This window comes from Perca flavescens, chromosome 11 (genome assembly GCF_004354835.1).
Source record: "Perca flavescens isolate YP-PL-M2 chromosome 11, PFLA_1.0, whole genome shotgun sequence".
In the NCBI taxonomy this organism is placed as follows: domain Eukaryota; kingdom Metazoa; phylum Chordata; class Actinopteri; order Perciformes; family Percidae; genus Perca; species Perca flavescens.
The window spans coordinates 1,336,035-1,353,145 of NC_041341.1; the positions used below are offsets into that span (position 1 = coordinate 1,336,035).

At 39.0% G+C, this 17,111-nt stretch overlaps 1 protein-coding gene across 2 annotated transcripts in view; it reads left to right on the forward strand.

Moving 5' to 3' along the window:
- The window catches only part of LOC114563529 (galactose-specific lectin nattectin), a 43,745-nt gene that overhangs the window by 12,409 nt on the left and 14,225 nt on the right, over window positions 1-17,111 (forward strand). Inside the window, exons 1-3 of one of the 2 annotated variants that reach the window (XM_028590314.1) lie at window positions 9,140-9,306; window positions 15,009-15,115; window positions 15,348-15,410. The exons of the other annotated variant lie outside the window; for it this stretch is intronic. Coding sequence (XP_028446115.1) covers window positions 9,276-9,306; window positions 15,009-15,115; window positions 15,348-15,410 — 201 coding nt within the window. The 5' untranslated portion in view covers window positions 9,140-9,275. Of the gene's footprint in view, window positions 1-9,139; window positions 9,307-15,008; window positions 15,116-15,347; window positions 15,411-17,111 lie in introns of those variants that run through there. 2 annotated transcript variants of the gene reach the window in all.

The following is a 17,111-nucleotide window of genomic DNA, read 5'->3' on the forward strand; positions in this document are numbered from 1 at the left end:
TCAAGGGACTAGCTGTCTGTGAGCTATTTGGCCTCATCTTCAAAAATGAAGTACCGTAAAACTTCGAATAGGATCCCGGAGTTTTATTTGATCAAATAGACCATTGGGACAGGCATCTATGGGATGTGGATAACCGTATGGGGTTATTTGTAGGGATGCTTGACATTGATTTTGTACCGATATCCGATATACCAATATTGTCCAATGCTTAATTTCCGATACCGATATTAGCCGATACAGATACCGAAACATATGATCGTTTATAGGCTTACTGCCCACTGTTCCATGACTCCCTTGATACTGGGGATTTGAATGTTTTGAAGGACTAGCCAGCAACCGGTAGGCTAACTGGGGTGCGGTGCTTACTACCCCTTCGAGAGAAGATGCCAACTGAACATTTCTTTGACTGAGGTAAACTGAAAACAAATAGCCACACAAGAACAAATTCAACTCATTCCACTCATTGGTGCTTAGATCTGCCCTGCTCAAGAATTTATTTACTCTACAAACCCTGTGTGTATGCTGGTTGGCCAACAACCTACACCCAAATTTTGTCTGCATTCGCTTTGAGAGGAAACAAGCTTTCCAATAAGGTATAAAATTACATACTTTAGTCATTTTAAACCATTTCAAAAACCGATACCGATATTTACTGATATTGAATCGGCCGATAATATCGAGCATAGTTATTTGTCTAAATATGTGTTTCTGCCCCAAGGGACAGGCGTCTGGGACTGGGCTATTATTTGAAGTGTTACGGTAGGCCTGCAACCTTTCTGAGAGTCCACTAATCAGCATAATTCAACACAGCGTAAACTTTGACATATTTTGATGTTTTTTACATTTTTGGGAAGTTACATTTTTCTTTTTCTGCACGACTAACAAAAATGACTGATGGATTGTTTTGGCAAAAGATCTACATGTATGCAATGTTTGTTCTTTGGTGACTAGTGTGACTTGAAATGTATTGAGTTACAATTACTAAATCTCAACATGCTTGATTAGCCTAAATGTAGAGTTACTACAAGTTACTAAAAATTGTACAGTAAGTAATTACATAACTCAATAGGCCTACATAGTTACTTTGCGCCTCTGCCATTCAAAACCCATATGTGTTCCCAGATCTAACCCATGCCCACTCGGCACATAAAAATGCCATGCAGGACCCATATATGTGTTCCCAGTTCAAACCCATGGCCACTTGGCCCATAAAAATGCCATGCAGGACCCATATATGTGTTCCCAGTTCAAACCCATGGCCACTTGGCCCATAAAAATGCCATGCAGGACCCATATATGCATTCCCAGTTCAAACCCATGGCCACTTGGCCCATAAACATTCTATGCAAGACCCATATATGTGTTCCCAGATCAAACCCATGCCCACTCGGCACATAAAAATGCCATGCAGGACCCATATATGCGTTCCCAGTTCAAACCCATGGCCACTTGGCCCATACAAATGCCATGCAGGACCCATATATGTGTTCCCAGTTCAAACCCATGCCCACTCGGCCCATAAATGTGCCATGCAGGACCCATATATGTGTTCTCAGTTCAAACCCATGCCCACTTGGACCATAAATATGCCATTCAAGACCCATATTTGTGTTCCCAGATCAAACCCATGCCCACTTGGCCCATAAATGTGCCATGCAGGACCCATATATGTTTTCCCAGTTCAAACCCATGCCCACTCGGCCCATAAATGTGCCATGCAGGACCCATATATGTGTTCCCAGTTCAAACCCATGCCCACTTGGACCATAAATATGCCATTCAAGACCCATATTTGTGTTCCCAGATCAAACCCATGCCCACTTGGCCCATAAATATGCTATGCAGGACCCATATATGTGTTCTCAGTTCAAACCCATGCCCAATTGGCCCATGCCTGTCCCTCATGGGGCCCATGTAATCAGCTCATATGGGCTTCCTATGTGGGTCTCATACTACAAAACCTACATGGGACCCGCTGATTTCACCCAGCCAAAGCCCATGCCATCACAGTAACCATGGAACTTAACCCATCTGGGCCCCACATGTCATTGCTGGCTGGGTGGTCCTGACTTTTTTTCTCTAAAGGGACAAATAATTCTATATTTGTGAAAAACAAGGCTAAGATACTAATCCAAAATACAAATAAAGACATTGATGAATAGATTAGGTAAAAAGATAAAGTTTATTTGTTGTTGAAAGTGTTGACATGACATGTAAAACCACATGAATTTACGCTTACGGGATAATAAAGTAAATTTTGACTTTTCAAGGAACATATGAGATAATAACAAAATCAAAAATGTTCGCTTACTAAAGACGTCTGAACTAAGTACATCGCCTTACAAATGTGTGATACACACGTCGTCACTATCTAAAATTTTCCAAAAAGGTGGGCTTTGCTTTCAATTACACACAACTTCAAAGTAGTTTTAATGCAGTCACTACCAAGTTAATCATCAAAGCAAGTATACAATATATGTAAAGATCTTACATTAATATTTGTTTTTGTTACATGTATTTTGTTCAAACTCTAAAATGGCTACATTTGGATGATACTAGCCTCTAACATACTTTTACTTCAGTAACGTTTTGACTGCAGGACTTTACTTGTGGTGGAGTATAGTATCATTAACTTACTTTTACTTCAGTGGTAGGTCTATCTGAGTTCTTCCACTGCTATAAATGTAAATACATACTGATTAAATTAATATTTAGACACTACATATAATTGTGTTTATTCTTCTTAATGATAGGCACATCAGACATTTACAAATATATATATATATATACTGTATATATATACACACAAATATAAAAGTCAAAAGGGTTTGCCAATGTTTTAGAGCAAACTTCTATTTTTGATTTTGTCCACTAGGTGGTGCCATTGTGTGTTCCTGTGTATTGAAGCTGTCAGTGTGGTTACTGGATTCACCCAGATCTGTTTGATATTGGCATTATTTTTGTATTATTGTTATAGGTATTCTTTATATCATTGTTGGTACTACTATTGATATAGCCTAATAATAAATATAGGTAGGCTTAGTTAGGTAGTTTTTTTTTCAATATTTATTGCAAGAAGTTGCCATTTACTTGGTTACACTTTAATTGTATTAATTTGTGTCTAAAACATGTTAGTTATTTCATATAGTTTGCTATCTTCATGTTGTTAATGAGGTCATTATTAATGTAATTTATTATTTTGCCTTTTGTCAGTACTTTTCTGTTTAATACTTCGTTGGTGTTGAAGCACACTGTTATGACATGAGACAAAATCCATGAGCCATTAATCATAAAGTTCTGCAAACACATTTTCAACAGATCATTGGAGGTGTGTGAAGTCAATTCATACTTTAAACACTCCACTATCATCCTGGTCCCCAAAACATCCTCCATAACAGGATTAAATGACTACAGGCCTGTTGTACTGACATCTGTGGTCATTCATTTCCTTTGATAGACTGGTGTTGAGCCACCAACACAGGACCCCTGCTGGGCCCCCTGTAGTATGCCTACCGGGCAAACTGGTCTATGGATCATTCTCCCCAGGCACAAATGCAAGGTTCCTGTTTGTGGATTTAAGCTCAGCCTTCAACACCATCACCCAAGAAATCCTGTGCTCCAAACTCACCCAACTCACTGTCCGAATCCCCAGCTATTAATGGATCACAAACTTCCTGAGAGGCAGAAGGAAAGCAGGTGAGGCTGGGTAAAAGGATGTATTGTAGAATAAGTTCAACCTGCCTAAGGAGCTGCTGATACGATTTTACTCTGCAATCATCCCGCCTTTTCTTAGCACGTCCATCACCGTGTGGTTTGGATCAGCCACCAAACAGGACAGGAACAGACTGCAACCTCAGATATATGAGCAACCTGTTATAATAATAATTCTTATATATTACAGCACCATTTACACTTCTGCATGGTCGTAATGTCTTTGTTTACCCTCTTCAAATAGCCTTGTTAATGCATGTGTATAAATATATGTATTCACTTTTTTATATACAAAGTTATATTGGTACATAAAGTCTTTACCCTGTTCAGTTTTGTTGTCCTATTTTTGTATTCTTATTTCTGTGTACTGTATGCATGTTGAGAGCAACAAAAAGCTGGAGTATGTGTTCACACTTACTTGGTCATTAAAGGTTATTCTGATCATCTTGAAGTCCTTCCTCATGGGGTTTATTTGTTCAGGTTATTTTCAGATATAAACTTCCAACCCTCATAAGTCACTTTTCCTTGGGGATAATAATATTCTGGTGAAGATTTGCAGATGGTGATAACTGTTAAAAATGTAGGCAGATAAGTCTTTGTTTTAACCATATGCCCTTTCCCCCATGTTTTGGTCGCCTGGTCTCCTTGTGTAATATTGCTTGTATAACCTCAAGCCTGTTTTGCACATTTGTTATGATTGTGATTATTAAAATTAGGCCTATGATTACAATAATTACTATAATTATAATTTTTGTTATTGTTACTATATTATTATTATCAAAATGTTCTTCTGCGCTGAATAAAATGTTTTATTGTCACGATTCATCTCGTAGCTGGTTGGCTCGGTTCCAGGCTTCAAATTATTTTTATAAACATGTAATGAAAAGTAAAGGGAGACATGGAGAAAATCATACGGAAGCATTCAAAAAGTGTGCGTTTCTCTGACTTCACTTGAAAACTTCTTCACCTGCATCCTCGATTGGCTATACAACGCTGAAGTTGGCTTCTGATTCGCAGCTTCCGATTTGACAGCTATATAGTTGCCTTTGCATTTTCCTTGCAGTTTTGTTTACCTTTCTCCTGATACCTGTGTACCAATTTTGGATTTGTATCAAGATTCTTCCCTTTGACTCGTTTTTTGCTACATCTGTTGTTAGCCTACAACACAAACGGACAACTGATATGGCCAGGTGAGCAAACGTAATGTGTTTTAGGTGCATGCAGCATTAGTGTTGAACTTCTTAAAAGTTTGCTTGCTGCTTCCTGCATGTACAAAGCTTTTACGCACTGGGGGAATAACTTATAGGCCTAGCAACTTAAAAAAAACTACTGCTTAATACAACCGCAGATGTTGCTAGGGAAAACTTTAAAATATTATTGCCAAGTAGGCTTATTATTTTGGCAAATGCAGAAATTTGCTTTAAAGTGACCTGAACATTAAAAGCGATTTAGTATTCTGTGGATCTATCATGCTTTGTTAAGATTTTCCCCGTCAATGTGTTATGTCGTTTTTTTGTAGGCTAATAGGCTAGATGTATAAAGTAGCCTACAAAAAACACATTTCTCTCCAAATGTAGCTTTCTCTCCCACAGACGGCAATCTTCTCAACTGCCTAAAAATGTCTCGCCCAAATTCCTATTCATAATTCCTCTTTTAGTAGTAGATGTCAATGATTGAGAATGCCAGTCCAGTTTTACATACGCATATGGCAGAGATGGGGACTCGAGTCTGAGATTCGGACTCGAGTCGCACTTAAGTCGCACAAACTGCTGACTTCAGACTTGACTTGGACTCGACCCAAGAGACTTCAGACTTGACTTGCGATTCAACCCTAAAGACTTCTAAATCTAAACTGATTCATGTATTTCTATTTTCTTTTATTGGCGCATATACGTTGGAAATGGTTGGGGAAATGCATGATGAGCTGCGTGTCCCCTGCCCTTTGCCGTAATGTGCAATGTTACGTATGTGCTATGCCTTATGTGTGCGCACGTCAAAAAATGCATTGACAATGGCGACACCAAGTCCTCCAATTGTGCCTTTTGTCATTAGTTTTGCTTACAATAACTTTGTAAACAGTGGCAGTAAGCGAACAGCTATATGCAAGGGGTGTGGCACCAAGATAAATCATGCCGGATCAACAACGTGGAACTTCATCAGGCATCTCAAAACACACCCTGACAGTCACTTGCTAATGTGAAAGAGACGTTAAATGTAGCATATATCCCCACAGGTAACAAGCTAACCATCGCAAAGTGTTGTACTAATGCTGGGAACAGGCAAATTGTATCGTTATAGTTGTATCCATATGATGTGACAGACTTAGGTTAATATTTCACCAGTAGCAGAAGATTAGACTATACAATGTCCTAAGTTGGAGACCCAATGTAAGTTCTGGATGTAACAAAATTAAGCTAGCTCCATTAAAGCATAGATTATATTTTTCCCGTCACAAATTCACATCCACTCTTCGCTGCAGTGCCCACATTTTATTTCAGAATAAAATATTTGATAGAAACGTTAAGTATTACTTTAGCTATTTCCCCCACAGAACACTACACATGTCAGTTTCATGCAGATTGTATTAGTGGCAAGCAAAATAATTTCCCATGTCCATCTACAGGTTTACAGAATTCACCAGTGCTAAAAAAGGTACTATTGGAGAGGGACAGAGCAGCATTGAGTCATTCATTATTCAGCCAAGAGGTGTGCAACTGTACCATCAGGGGGGTTCCGCCATCCATTCCGACATACCCCCACTCCGACATTGACGTCTAATTGTCAGAGTGGCGGCACTTCCATTGTTTTCAAATGTCCCACCACTCCATCAATTTTTGTTTCCATTAGGGTTAGGGTTAGGGAATAGCAGCGTGTCAGAATAGAAGCATGTCGGAGTGGCGGCATGTAACCCCATCAGGGACATCCTAGGCAGAAGGCCATCACTGAATCAATCATTAATGAACTCATCATTTAATGCAACCTGCCACTGTCATTGATTGACAAGCCCAGCTTCAGAATTTTCTAGTCAGTTCTATTAAGCTGTGAAAGATTCACAGGGTCTCACACTGGTGAGAGGCAGGGGCGGATCTACAGGGGGGCAAGGGGGGGGCAGCTGACCCCCCACTGTAGGGCCTTGCCCCCCAGCTGCCCCCCTAACTTTGGTGTTCAAAAAACTTTGCTTGTAAAAACAAACTGCCACTATGTGCACAGGCTTCTTACAACATTGAAACAAACAATTAATGTATATTAATTCATAATAATTGTAGATGTAACCTTAGCCCCCTGCCCCTCAAATACTCAGCTACGTCCCTGTATTAAACGTGCAGAGCGGCGTTCGCCCAGTCTGGCTCGCACACAGCGAGTCTGCTGCGGGGCGGTGGCCCTGCATCCCGGCAAAGACTGGAGCGACCATGCAGTTACCCCTGGACCATATGGTTGGTTTATATTCTCCTTACATATAAATTGCAGTACAGTAACATAACATGTCGTGACATGACCTTTTTTCAGTTTTTGGCTATTTCCATTCTGTTGTATATGTTATAGGGTTAGATATGTAAATATTTACATATACAACAACAGTTCACTCTTCTCAAGACACTTTACAGATAGAGTAGGTCTAGACCACACTCTTTAAGTTACAAAGACCCAACAATTCTCCAAAGAGCAAGCATTTGGTGCAACAGTGGCGAGGAAAAACTTCCTTTTGGGCAGAAACATCAGACAGACCCAGGGTCTTGGTGGCCACTGCCGGTTAGATACAGATGGATACAGATATACAGATATAGAGTAGCAGTTTAGGGCATAGCAGTTTACATACATCTCTCTACCCCTTTGCCCCCCCATGTAAAATTTTCTAGATCCGCCACTGGTGAGAGGATTAGTGAAAAATTTTAGGAAGTATGTGATAACTTCAACATAAAGCACAAATTAGATTGCATTATCTCTGACAACACTTTGAACATGAAGAAAGCCTTTACGGTTTGTTTTCCCTCTGCTACAAGTAGCAAAGATGATGATCAGAGTATGGAGCCAACTGTAGCATCCCCTCTGCTGTAGTGACAAGATGGAACATTTTTGATGTGCTGCCTTCTTGGTCAGGGCTCACTTGTAAAAGAGATTTTAATCTCAGTGTGATATTTTTCCCCCTGGTAAAATAAAGGTTAAATAACAATAAATAAAAAACAGCACTCTGCCCCTTGCTGAAGCAGTCAGTGACTTGGATCTTCAAAGCCTGAATACACTCCTGGACACCCAAGGTCATAAAGACCTGTGTTTATCAGCCAGAGAATGGGGTCAGCTGAAAGAACTTGTGGACATTTTGGCCCCATTTCTTCAAGAAACGGACTTCACTCAAGGGGAGAAAGTTGTGACCCTTAGTGCAGCCCTCCCTTGTGTACTTTCACTTAACAGCCATCTCATCAGGATGTTGAATGCTACTCGCCACCTGGTTGGTTTAGTGAAAGCCCTGCAGAAGTCCCTTCAACGGCGCTTTAAGGGTATATTTGTAAGTGTAAAAATGGATGACTCCAGTGACGTGGCAGTAGATCTTCCATTTGGGGACATTGTCTACATCAGGGGTGTCAAACTCAACTTCACTAAGGGCCACACTGGAAAATGAGAATCACACCAAGGGCCAGACATGTACGGGTTTATTGACATGCTTTAATTTAATCCAAAAAGTTAAATATCTTTGACTGTATTATTGAATGTCAAAAATGTTCTTAGCCACCATAGAAGAAAGCGCGCAAAACACGCTTTTGGCTAGAGCAAGATGTCCAACCAACAGATGAAGTGAAGAGTGAAGTCAAGGAGATGATAATAGAATTGGAATTTAAACAAACCACGTGCCCTTTTTAAAACTATTGATTCAATTTTAAATTCACCCCAATCCTCTTGTTTGGAAGCCTCTTCTGAATTCTCCTAATTAAACCTTAAGTATGTCCTACGGACATTATCCCCCCTCGCCTTTTTAAAGAGGTCTGGACCACTATAGAGCCAATTGTCCAAAAAATGATTAACAGCAGTCTGACATCAGGAGTTGTCCCAGCTTATTGCAAGGAGGCAACTGTTGTACCTCTAATTAAAAAGCAAAATCTGGACGCTACCATTTTAGCTAACTATCGACCGATATCAAAGCTTCCTTTTTATTTCTAAAATCTTAGAAAAAACTAGGGCTGTCAAAATTAACGCGTTCATTTTTGCGTTATTTTTTTAATATTTAACTCGTTAAAAAAAATATTTTTTTTAATATTTAACTCGATAAAAAAAATTAACGAAATTAACGCAGCTGTGTTTGTTTACTTCATGTGGCGGCTGAGAAACATAATACGTCTCCATAACAGCAGGCGGCGCTACTCTGTATTTGTAGCATTCACTACGTCACGGGTGTTCAACAGCAATGTACCGCAGGTTAAAAGGTGGGAGGGACTTACCTGATTGAAGTACCGTCCAGTCAAGAGTTGAAACATGGACCAGTAAGATCCCAAAAGAGAAAAAAGACGATGTGTTAGAATCCAGAAATGAATGAGCACGGGCTATAAACGGGACCGAGGACTAGTCCCGACATGTTGTCTCGTCAGGAGAGATGCGCCACCGGTAAGCTGCTGTTTCGCTACATTGAGCTGCGGTTTAAGTTTGTTTGTCTGTTGCGCTACTGCTGTGCTGCCGATGTGTACGTGCGCGATTTGTTTGCTTGATAACTGTTACGTTGGTCACGCTGATAAAACCTTATTTGCGGTCTGATGTTTAGCGCTGTCGACTCGATAGTATCCGTGACTATATTCCAGCAAATGTTTGAAATTGGTGCGTCTCACTGTCACACAAGCTACTTCCTGGTTGCGGTGCTGGAAGGGAAATGTAGTCAATCGCTTTACATTGGTAATGGATTGCTGTGCACAGCGTCGCTATCTAAAACTACACTCACTGTTTTCACTTTAGGCCAACATACACCTTTGTGGTTTTGGATTACTGGTTTAATGTGTAACATTGATATTGATGTGCATTTCTGTGTTTAGATATATGTGCTTTGCTTAGTCATTCAGATTAAACACTATGTATATTATAATAATTATATTAAGTACTGCCTAGATTGTAATTTATTATTTATGTTTTTTATTCATATTTGTAAAGTTAAGTGATTTAGCATGTAAATATCCATTACTACAAGCTTCAGTCTCAATTTTAAATAAGCGATTAATCGCGATTAATTACAGCAAATTGTGCGATTAATTAGTTAATATATTTTTAACCGATTGACAGCCCTAGAAAAAACTGTTTTTGCACAATTACAATCCTATTTAGATACAAATGGTATTTTAGAAATTTTTCAGTCTGGTTTTAAAGCTTTTCATAGTACTGAGACTGCACTTTTAAGAGTTTTTAATGATCTTTTATTAACTACAGATCATGGGGACGCAGTTATTCTTGTGCTTTAGACCTTATTGCTGCTTTCGACACAATTGATCATGCCATTCTTATCTCTCGCCTAGAGCACTGTGTAGGCATCCATGATACTCCCCGCAGTGGTTCAGATCATATTTATCTGAACGATTTTTTTCTGTAAAACTTGGTGACTCTACATCATCTATCGCCCTCCTTCTATGTGGAGTCCCTCAAGGCTCAATTCTTGGACCACTACTGTTCTCATTGTACCTTCTCCCTCTTCGAAATATTTTTAAAAAACATGGTATTTCCTACCATCATTATGCGGATGACTCGCAAATTTACGTACCACTGAGCAGAGATGCAAACGGTTCCCTGACTCGTTTACTTGAATGTCTCAAGGATATTAAAACCTGGATGTCTTTTAATTTTTTGAATTTAAACGAAGAAAAAACTGAGGTCATTGGGGTTTGTGACTCCAATCCCGTAAACCTTGGTTCCCTGCAGCAATATGTAAAGCCAGTTGTTACCAATTTAGGCATTCAAATTGACAGTGATTTTAAGCTTGACAACCAGATAAACATGTTGGTTAAATCCAGTTTTTATCAACTGAGGCTTTTAGCTAAAATTAAACCTGTGTTATCTTTTAAAATTTTTGCGCCCACCCTCCACACCTTTTTAAATCTCGTTTAAAAACATACTTTTATTCCCTGGCTTTTGATTCACCGTGAGAGCTGCTGTGGTCTTCGTTGTCGCTGTCATTGTTAGTGTTATTTTATTTATTTTGTTGTTCCTTTTTTTTTTTATGTTTATCTCTGTGAAGCACTTTGGTAACCTTGTTTGTTTAAATTATGCTATATAAATAAAGTGGATTGGATTGTTTTGGGCCCCCTCTAAAACAGATACTTTGTTATTTGGTGAATTAACAAGATTACTTTAAACTGCCACGTGATTATCATACTAACTTATTTATTCAGATATTTTAATGCATCTAATTTAGGCTATATGTAACCGTTCAAATGCAAATTGTTCATTTATTTAAGCTAAATTAACTAAAAACTAGTACTAGCCTACCTAATGAGGTGAAGTCCTCAATGATGTTATCAAAGTCCTGGGAGGTTGGAAATCCATTCTCAATTTAAAGCAGGGCAAAGGTGTTCAGTTTTTTCCCCCTCATGGTCAATACCAGGTATGTTTTCACATGTTTTAAAGGAACACGCCGACTTATTGGGAATTTAGCTTATTCACCGTAACCCCCAGAGTTAGACTAGTCCATACATACCCTTCTCATCTCTTATTGGTCCTTTATCTTATTCACTGTAACCCCCAGAGTTAGACTAGTCCATACATACCCTTCTCATCTCTTATTGGGACTTTATCTTATTCACTGTAACCCCCAGAGTTAGACTAGTCCATACATACCCTTCTCATCTCTTATTGGTCCTTTATCTTATTCACTGTAACCCCCAGAGTTAGACTAGTCCATACATACCCTTCTCATCTCTTATTGGTCCTTTATCTTATTCACTGTAACCCCCAGAGTTAGACTAGTCCATACATACCCTTCTCATCTCTTATTGGTCCTTTATCTTATTCACTGTCCAACCCCCAGAGTTAGACTAGTCCATACATACCCTTCTCATCTCTTATTGGGACTTTATCTTATTCACTCTAACCCCCAGAGTTAGACTAGTCCATACATACCCTTCTCATCTCTTATTGGGACTTTATCTTATTCACTCTAACCCCCAGAGTTAGACTAGTCCATACATACCCTTCTCATCTCTTATTGGTGCTTTATCTGTTCACTGTAACCCCCCAGCTAGTCCATCCCTTCTCATCTCTTATTGGGACTTTATCTTATCCTGCAACCCCCAGACTGGTTCCATACATACCCTTCTCATCTCTTTATTGGGACTTTATCTTATTCTCCCCCCCATTAGACTGACAAAATAACCTTCTCAACATATTCCTATTTGGTTCATGTTGTGATTTATAGAGTCACAAAATAACTCCAACATATTCCTATTTACATGTTGTTTATAGAAAGCTCCTGTGTACAACAAACGAACCATAGTCTCAGGCTGTAAAGAACCATATTCTCAGGCGGAAGAATATAGTACTTGGGCTGAGTGATATGCTTGCAGCAAGCCTGTCTGAGAATATAGTTCCCGGTTTGTTTACTGTTAGAAGATGGCTGTGTGTCATGTTACGTTGTTTTGTGTACACGCTGTGACTCTACAAATCACAACATGTAAATAGGAATATGTTGGCGTTATTTTGTCACAATTGGGAGCAGTAGGCTAGTTGGAACCAGTCACCTGCAGGATCTGTGCTAAGCTAAGCTAATGCTGGAGCCATCAGACAGCGTTACAGCACGCAAGGAGATGAGAAGGGTATGTATGGACTAGTCTAACTCTGGGGGTTACAGTGAATAAGATAAAGTCCCAATAAGAGATGAGAAGGGTATGTATGGACTAGTCTAACTCTGGGGGTTACGGTGAATAAGCTAAATTCCCAATAAGTCGGCGTGTTCCTTTACAAAGAAAAAGTCCTCTGGAACACTTTATTGGTAATGTATCCACACTAGAAAAAGCATCCTTTAGGCCAAGCTCTCTGAGTTTCTGATACATGTCCATGACTTTGGCTTTGGTAAGGAAACCAAATTTCCCCTACACATTTTTGTATGCGTCCGTACATCTTTGCAATTCCTGTGACAAGCAGTCACATATGACGTAAGACGTGTCTCACTGAACGGTACTTTCTTCACTCGACTGCGTTGGCTATCTGCCTTGTATTCATCAGTTGCTGTAGGAGTTTTGGCCACTGTTTCATAGGCGTCAAAATTGTTCTTGGTCTTTCCAACTGTCCAAGTGAATTGCACAGGATAGGGACTGTGAAATGACTGATATCAATTTGCACCTGCTGCAATGTTTTGATGGTTAAATTGATTCTTTTGAGAAGGTCATCCCACACTACGGTCATAACAGGAGATTCAAGATTGCTCATCCCTGTTAATAATTGACATGCCTAATATTGCGCATCTTTAGGGGTTCCATTGTCAGCTTTTATTTCATTCAACGCATCTTGAATAGCTTTCTAGCCAAATCTCAGATAATGTATTGTGTCAGCTCTGGTAGACCACCGTGTGGCAGAAAGGCTCTTCAGAGTCAGACCTCGCCCACACTTTGTGAGTGGGCTTGTTAAAATCTCCCCGAGCTGTGTCGAAGCTGTGAAAAAGTTGTATAGGCTTTGAATGAACCCAAACAATGACATTGGTTGTAGGAAACATTCAGCTGCACATTTGCCCACTACTAAGAATTGTGTGTTAAGTGTCATTAATTTAAATAAAGAATTTGGATGTTAAATCTACTTGGTATCTTTGAACTGTGCGTATAGTCGATTGGAAATGAACCCTTTGAACTCTGCAATAGAGATGGTCCTTCAGTGCCTACATTGGTATTTTAGCTTATTGTGATGTCATTTCTTGGAGTATCTTCAGATGTTTCATATCCCTTAAATCAGTACAACCTAAGCTAAAAGGATACGTAAGTCAATAAACCATAATGATTAATGAAACAAAAGTTGGACGTGTGTTTTCAAATGTTCCTAGATAAACTCACAAAACATTGATCCAGAAGATTTCTAAATGTAGAGTCAAAATCCAAGGCCAGACTCTTTACACACCCACACACCCCCATACACACAGTCTGTGCACCCTGAACTTTTCCTGGAGGCAGAGCCATATTAAATGGAAAGATTACACTAGGCATGCTTCATTGTTTTGGGCCCTCTCTAAAACAGATACTTTATTTGGTGAATAAACATGTCGCTGTGAGCAGAGCGAACTCAATAGGCCTGTGTACAGCCTGAATGCAGAATGTTTGCAGTTAAGCAGTTTGGCTGATTGTTGACTCCTACTGAAAGGTTAATTATTGTTCCAATAAAGTAGAATTAACATTCGATACTAAGTATTAAGTAAGGTAATTTTAATACTTTTTAAGGAGTAATAAGAAAAAAGTTAAATATGACACTCCCTGAGTAACTTGCCTAACACTGAACATGAACAAACTGAGGACTTAAACCAGCTTAGTGCAGTTCTTTTAATGCCAATAAATGTCTCTATGTTAATGTAATATGATATGATGGTCATTGTTGCATGCATTATTCAGATCTAATAAGACAAGTAAGGAGGTCCTTTGTCTGAAGTAGTTAGAAGGTCATTTTTGTAATTTTCACCAGTGCTGTCTCAGTGCTCTAAAGACCTCTGGATCAAAAGGGCTTTTTCAAGCAGAGGTTTTATCACAGCTACTTTAAATGACTGTGGTACATAACCTGTTCAAAATGTTGCTCAAGTAAAAGTATTTAGGAAAATATTCTACAAATCAAAAGTCATCATCATAATCAATATGCAGAATAGCTCCTTTTTAAAGGAGTTATATTATTATAGAAGATCCTATTTTCTGTATCACGTAAGAGCATTTCAATGTTGTAGTTTATTAACGTGGAGTCAATTTAGTTAGATACTTTGTATACTACTGTCTAGATTAGTAGTATAAGTACAGCTTCATATAATTGGTTTGTGTAAAAAGTAACTGTCACATAAATGGAGTGCAGTAAAAAGTACAATATTTCCCTCTGAGTTTTGGTGGAGTATGTGTATACAGTGAAAAAAGGCAATACTTGATTAAAGTAGGGACTGCAGATGTAATTTAGCCTAAGGCTAACTCTGGTACAATGCATCAAATGGCAAAATTTATGTTAAAAATTGTACATGGTCCCTAACAAAAAAAAAAAAAAAAAATGTTGAACCCAAAATTATGTTGGCATGTAGGCTGCAATTTGTTAATGTTTCACCTCTAACTGGAAAGTAATTCATGTAACAAGTGTTTACTTGTTCCTTGATCCTCTCCAAGCACCACCAATATCGATCAGTGATTCAAAAGAGCGAATATCTTCCTTTACTGACAGTCATCAGCTTGTTGTTCTCTGTGTCAGCTCATCAATCATCACCTCAGCAAAGGTAATTATATTTCAATTTATTATCACAATTTCATCGAGAGGACATTTTATATTTTGACAATACTTTAAATATTAATCTAAATATTAAACCATATTTATATTAGCCTATATAATACACTTATAACTAGCAGGATACCTTAATTTGATAAATGGCTCACTGATCCCAGTCATTAATTGTCTGCATTTATATCCTTGTCTGCAGTATGTTGACTTTGTTTAACGTCTTTCCACAGATGGCATCAGGCTTTCCGTTTGCTTTGTTGCTCTGTTTGTCCATCGGACTGTTGGCTCCATCTGTAAGTAAAAACTATGCAACTATTAATTTAAAAAACAATTCTATGTGTTGCACATGAAGAATAATGCAGTGGTTTCCCAACCTGTAAGAGTATGAGACAGTTATTAAATAATATTACTAGTTTTAATGTAGGCTGACTGTAAACTTAAACATTAGATTAGATTAGCAGTATGTTTGTATCAAAGGTGCTATATCACTCCCAGAATGACTGATTGCACTCGTCTCATTTAACGTGAGGTATAAGACTGATAACTGATTTGATGTTGATTCGATGTTGCTGTTATTTGTGGCATGAAAGGCTTATATATCTCTTGAAGTGAACTCAATTATCTCATCTGAGTAGTCGGGCTACCTGTCTCTCGGGCCACTAGCCTAATTTTGGCCATGATAATATTTTTTTCCTGTTTTTTTCTTTGAGCTTCCATGGTTGATGAATGGTTAACTTAACTAGGCCTGCTACCTCTTTAATGAGCTGTTTTTTGTTTCTTCTTTACTAGAATGATATTGGCCAATACTAATCTTATTACCATTACAGGATGGGATTTAACTTGACTCATGATTATTTATTTATTTATTTATTTTAAGATTATTTTTGGGGTCTTTTCCCTTTATTTTAAAGTGGATAGACATGAAAGGGGGAAAGAGCTGGGGGATAACACGCAGCAAAGGGCAGCAGGTCCCGAACCCTGCAGGACTCAGCCAACATGGGGCGAATGCTCTTACTGGGTGAGCTAGAGACCGCCCCGACTCATGATTATTTCTGCATGAATAACTATTTAACTTTAGGCTTTCACCTCATGTAACTACAGTGAGAAATTTAGCAGATGGTATCTGTATTATTATATTATGTTCTGTGTGTGTGTGTGTGTGTGTGTGTGTGTGTGTGTGTGTGGTTGTGTGAGTCCGAGTCCGGATCGGGCCGAATTTTTCTGTCTGAGTCGGGCCCGCATTCGACAGAGCCGTGACCAAGCCCGGGCCGAGCCCGACAGGCATTAAGAAATTTGTGTCCGAGCCCGACACAGTTAAAATCTAATTCTTTTTTCTCATACTAATGACACATGTAGGCTACGTTTGTGTGTGGAAAGCTTTTATTAAGCAACTGTAGGAAGGCAATCGTATGAGAGGCCGTATAGGAAGTAATTCATACTTCTGTCTTACACACACTATCATAATCTTGCATATACACCACTATACTCATACACACACACTATTATAATCATTTTACATGTATGTATGAGAGGGTATAGTGGTGTATATGCAAGATTATGGTAGTGTGTGTAAGACAGAAGTATGAATTACTTCCTATACGGCCTCTCATACATTCGGAAATGTCAACAGATGAGGCATCACACGGAGCAACAAGCGCACGTTAATAAGCTGTTAAAATGTTCAATGTGTTAACCTTTCCTGCTTGCTGCGTTTCCGACCGTGGTCAGAAATCCAGGGGAGACTCGTTACCTCCAGGGCCCACGTTATAAAATGAATAACGTCGGGGTTAAAATCCCCTTTCTGGTGAGCAAATGAATGAACTCGATACCCATGGGTATCCATGCCCGAGCGTGTGTGTGTGTGTGTGTGTGTGTGTGTGTGTGTGTATGCAGCTCCCCCCGTCCACCTTTTCTCCTATGTCCCTGAATAGTCAACACGGGCAAAAGGCTTATTTGTCATCCACCTGAATATTAGGAGCTTGCCACTTAAAATT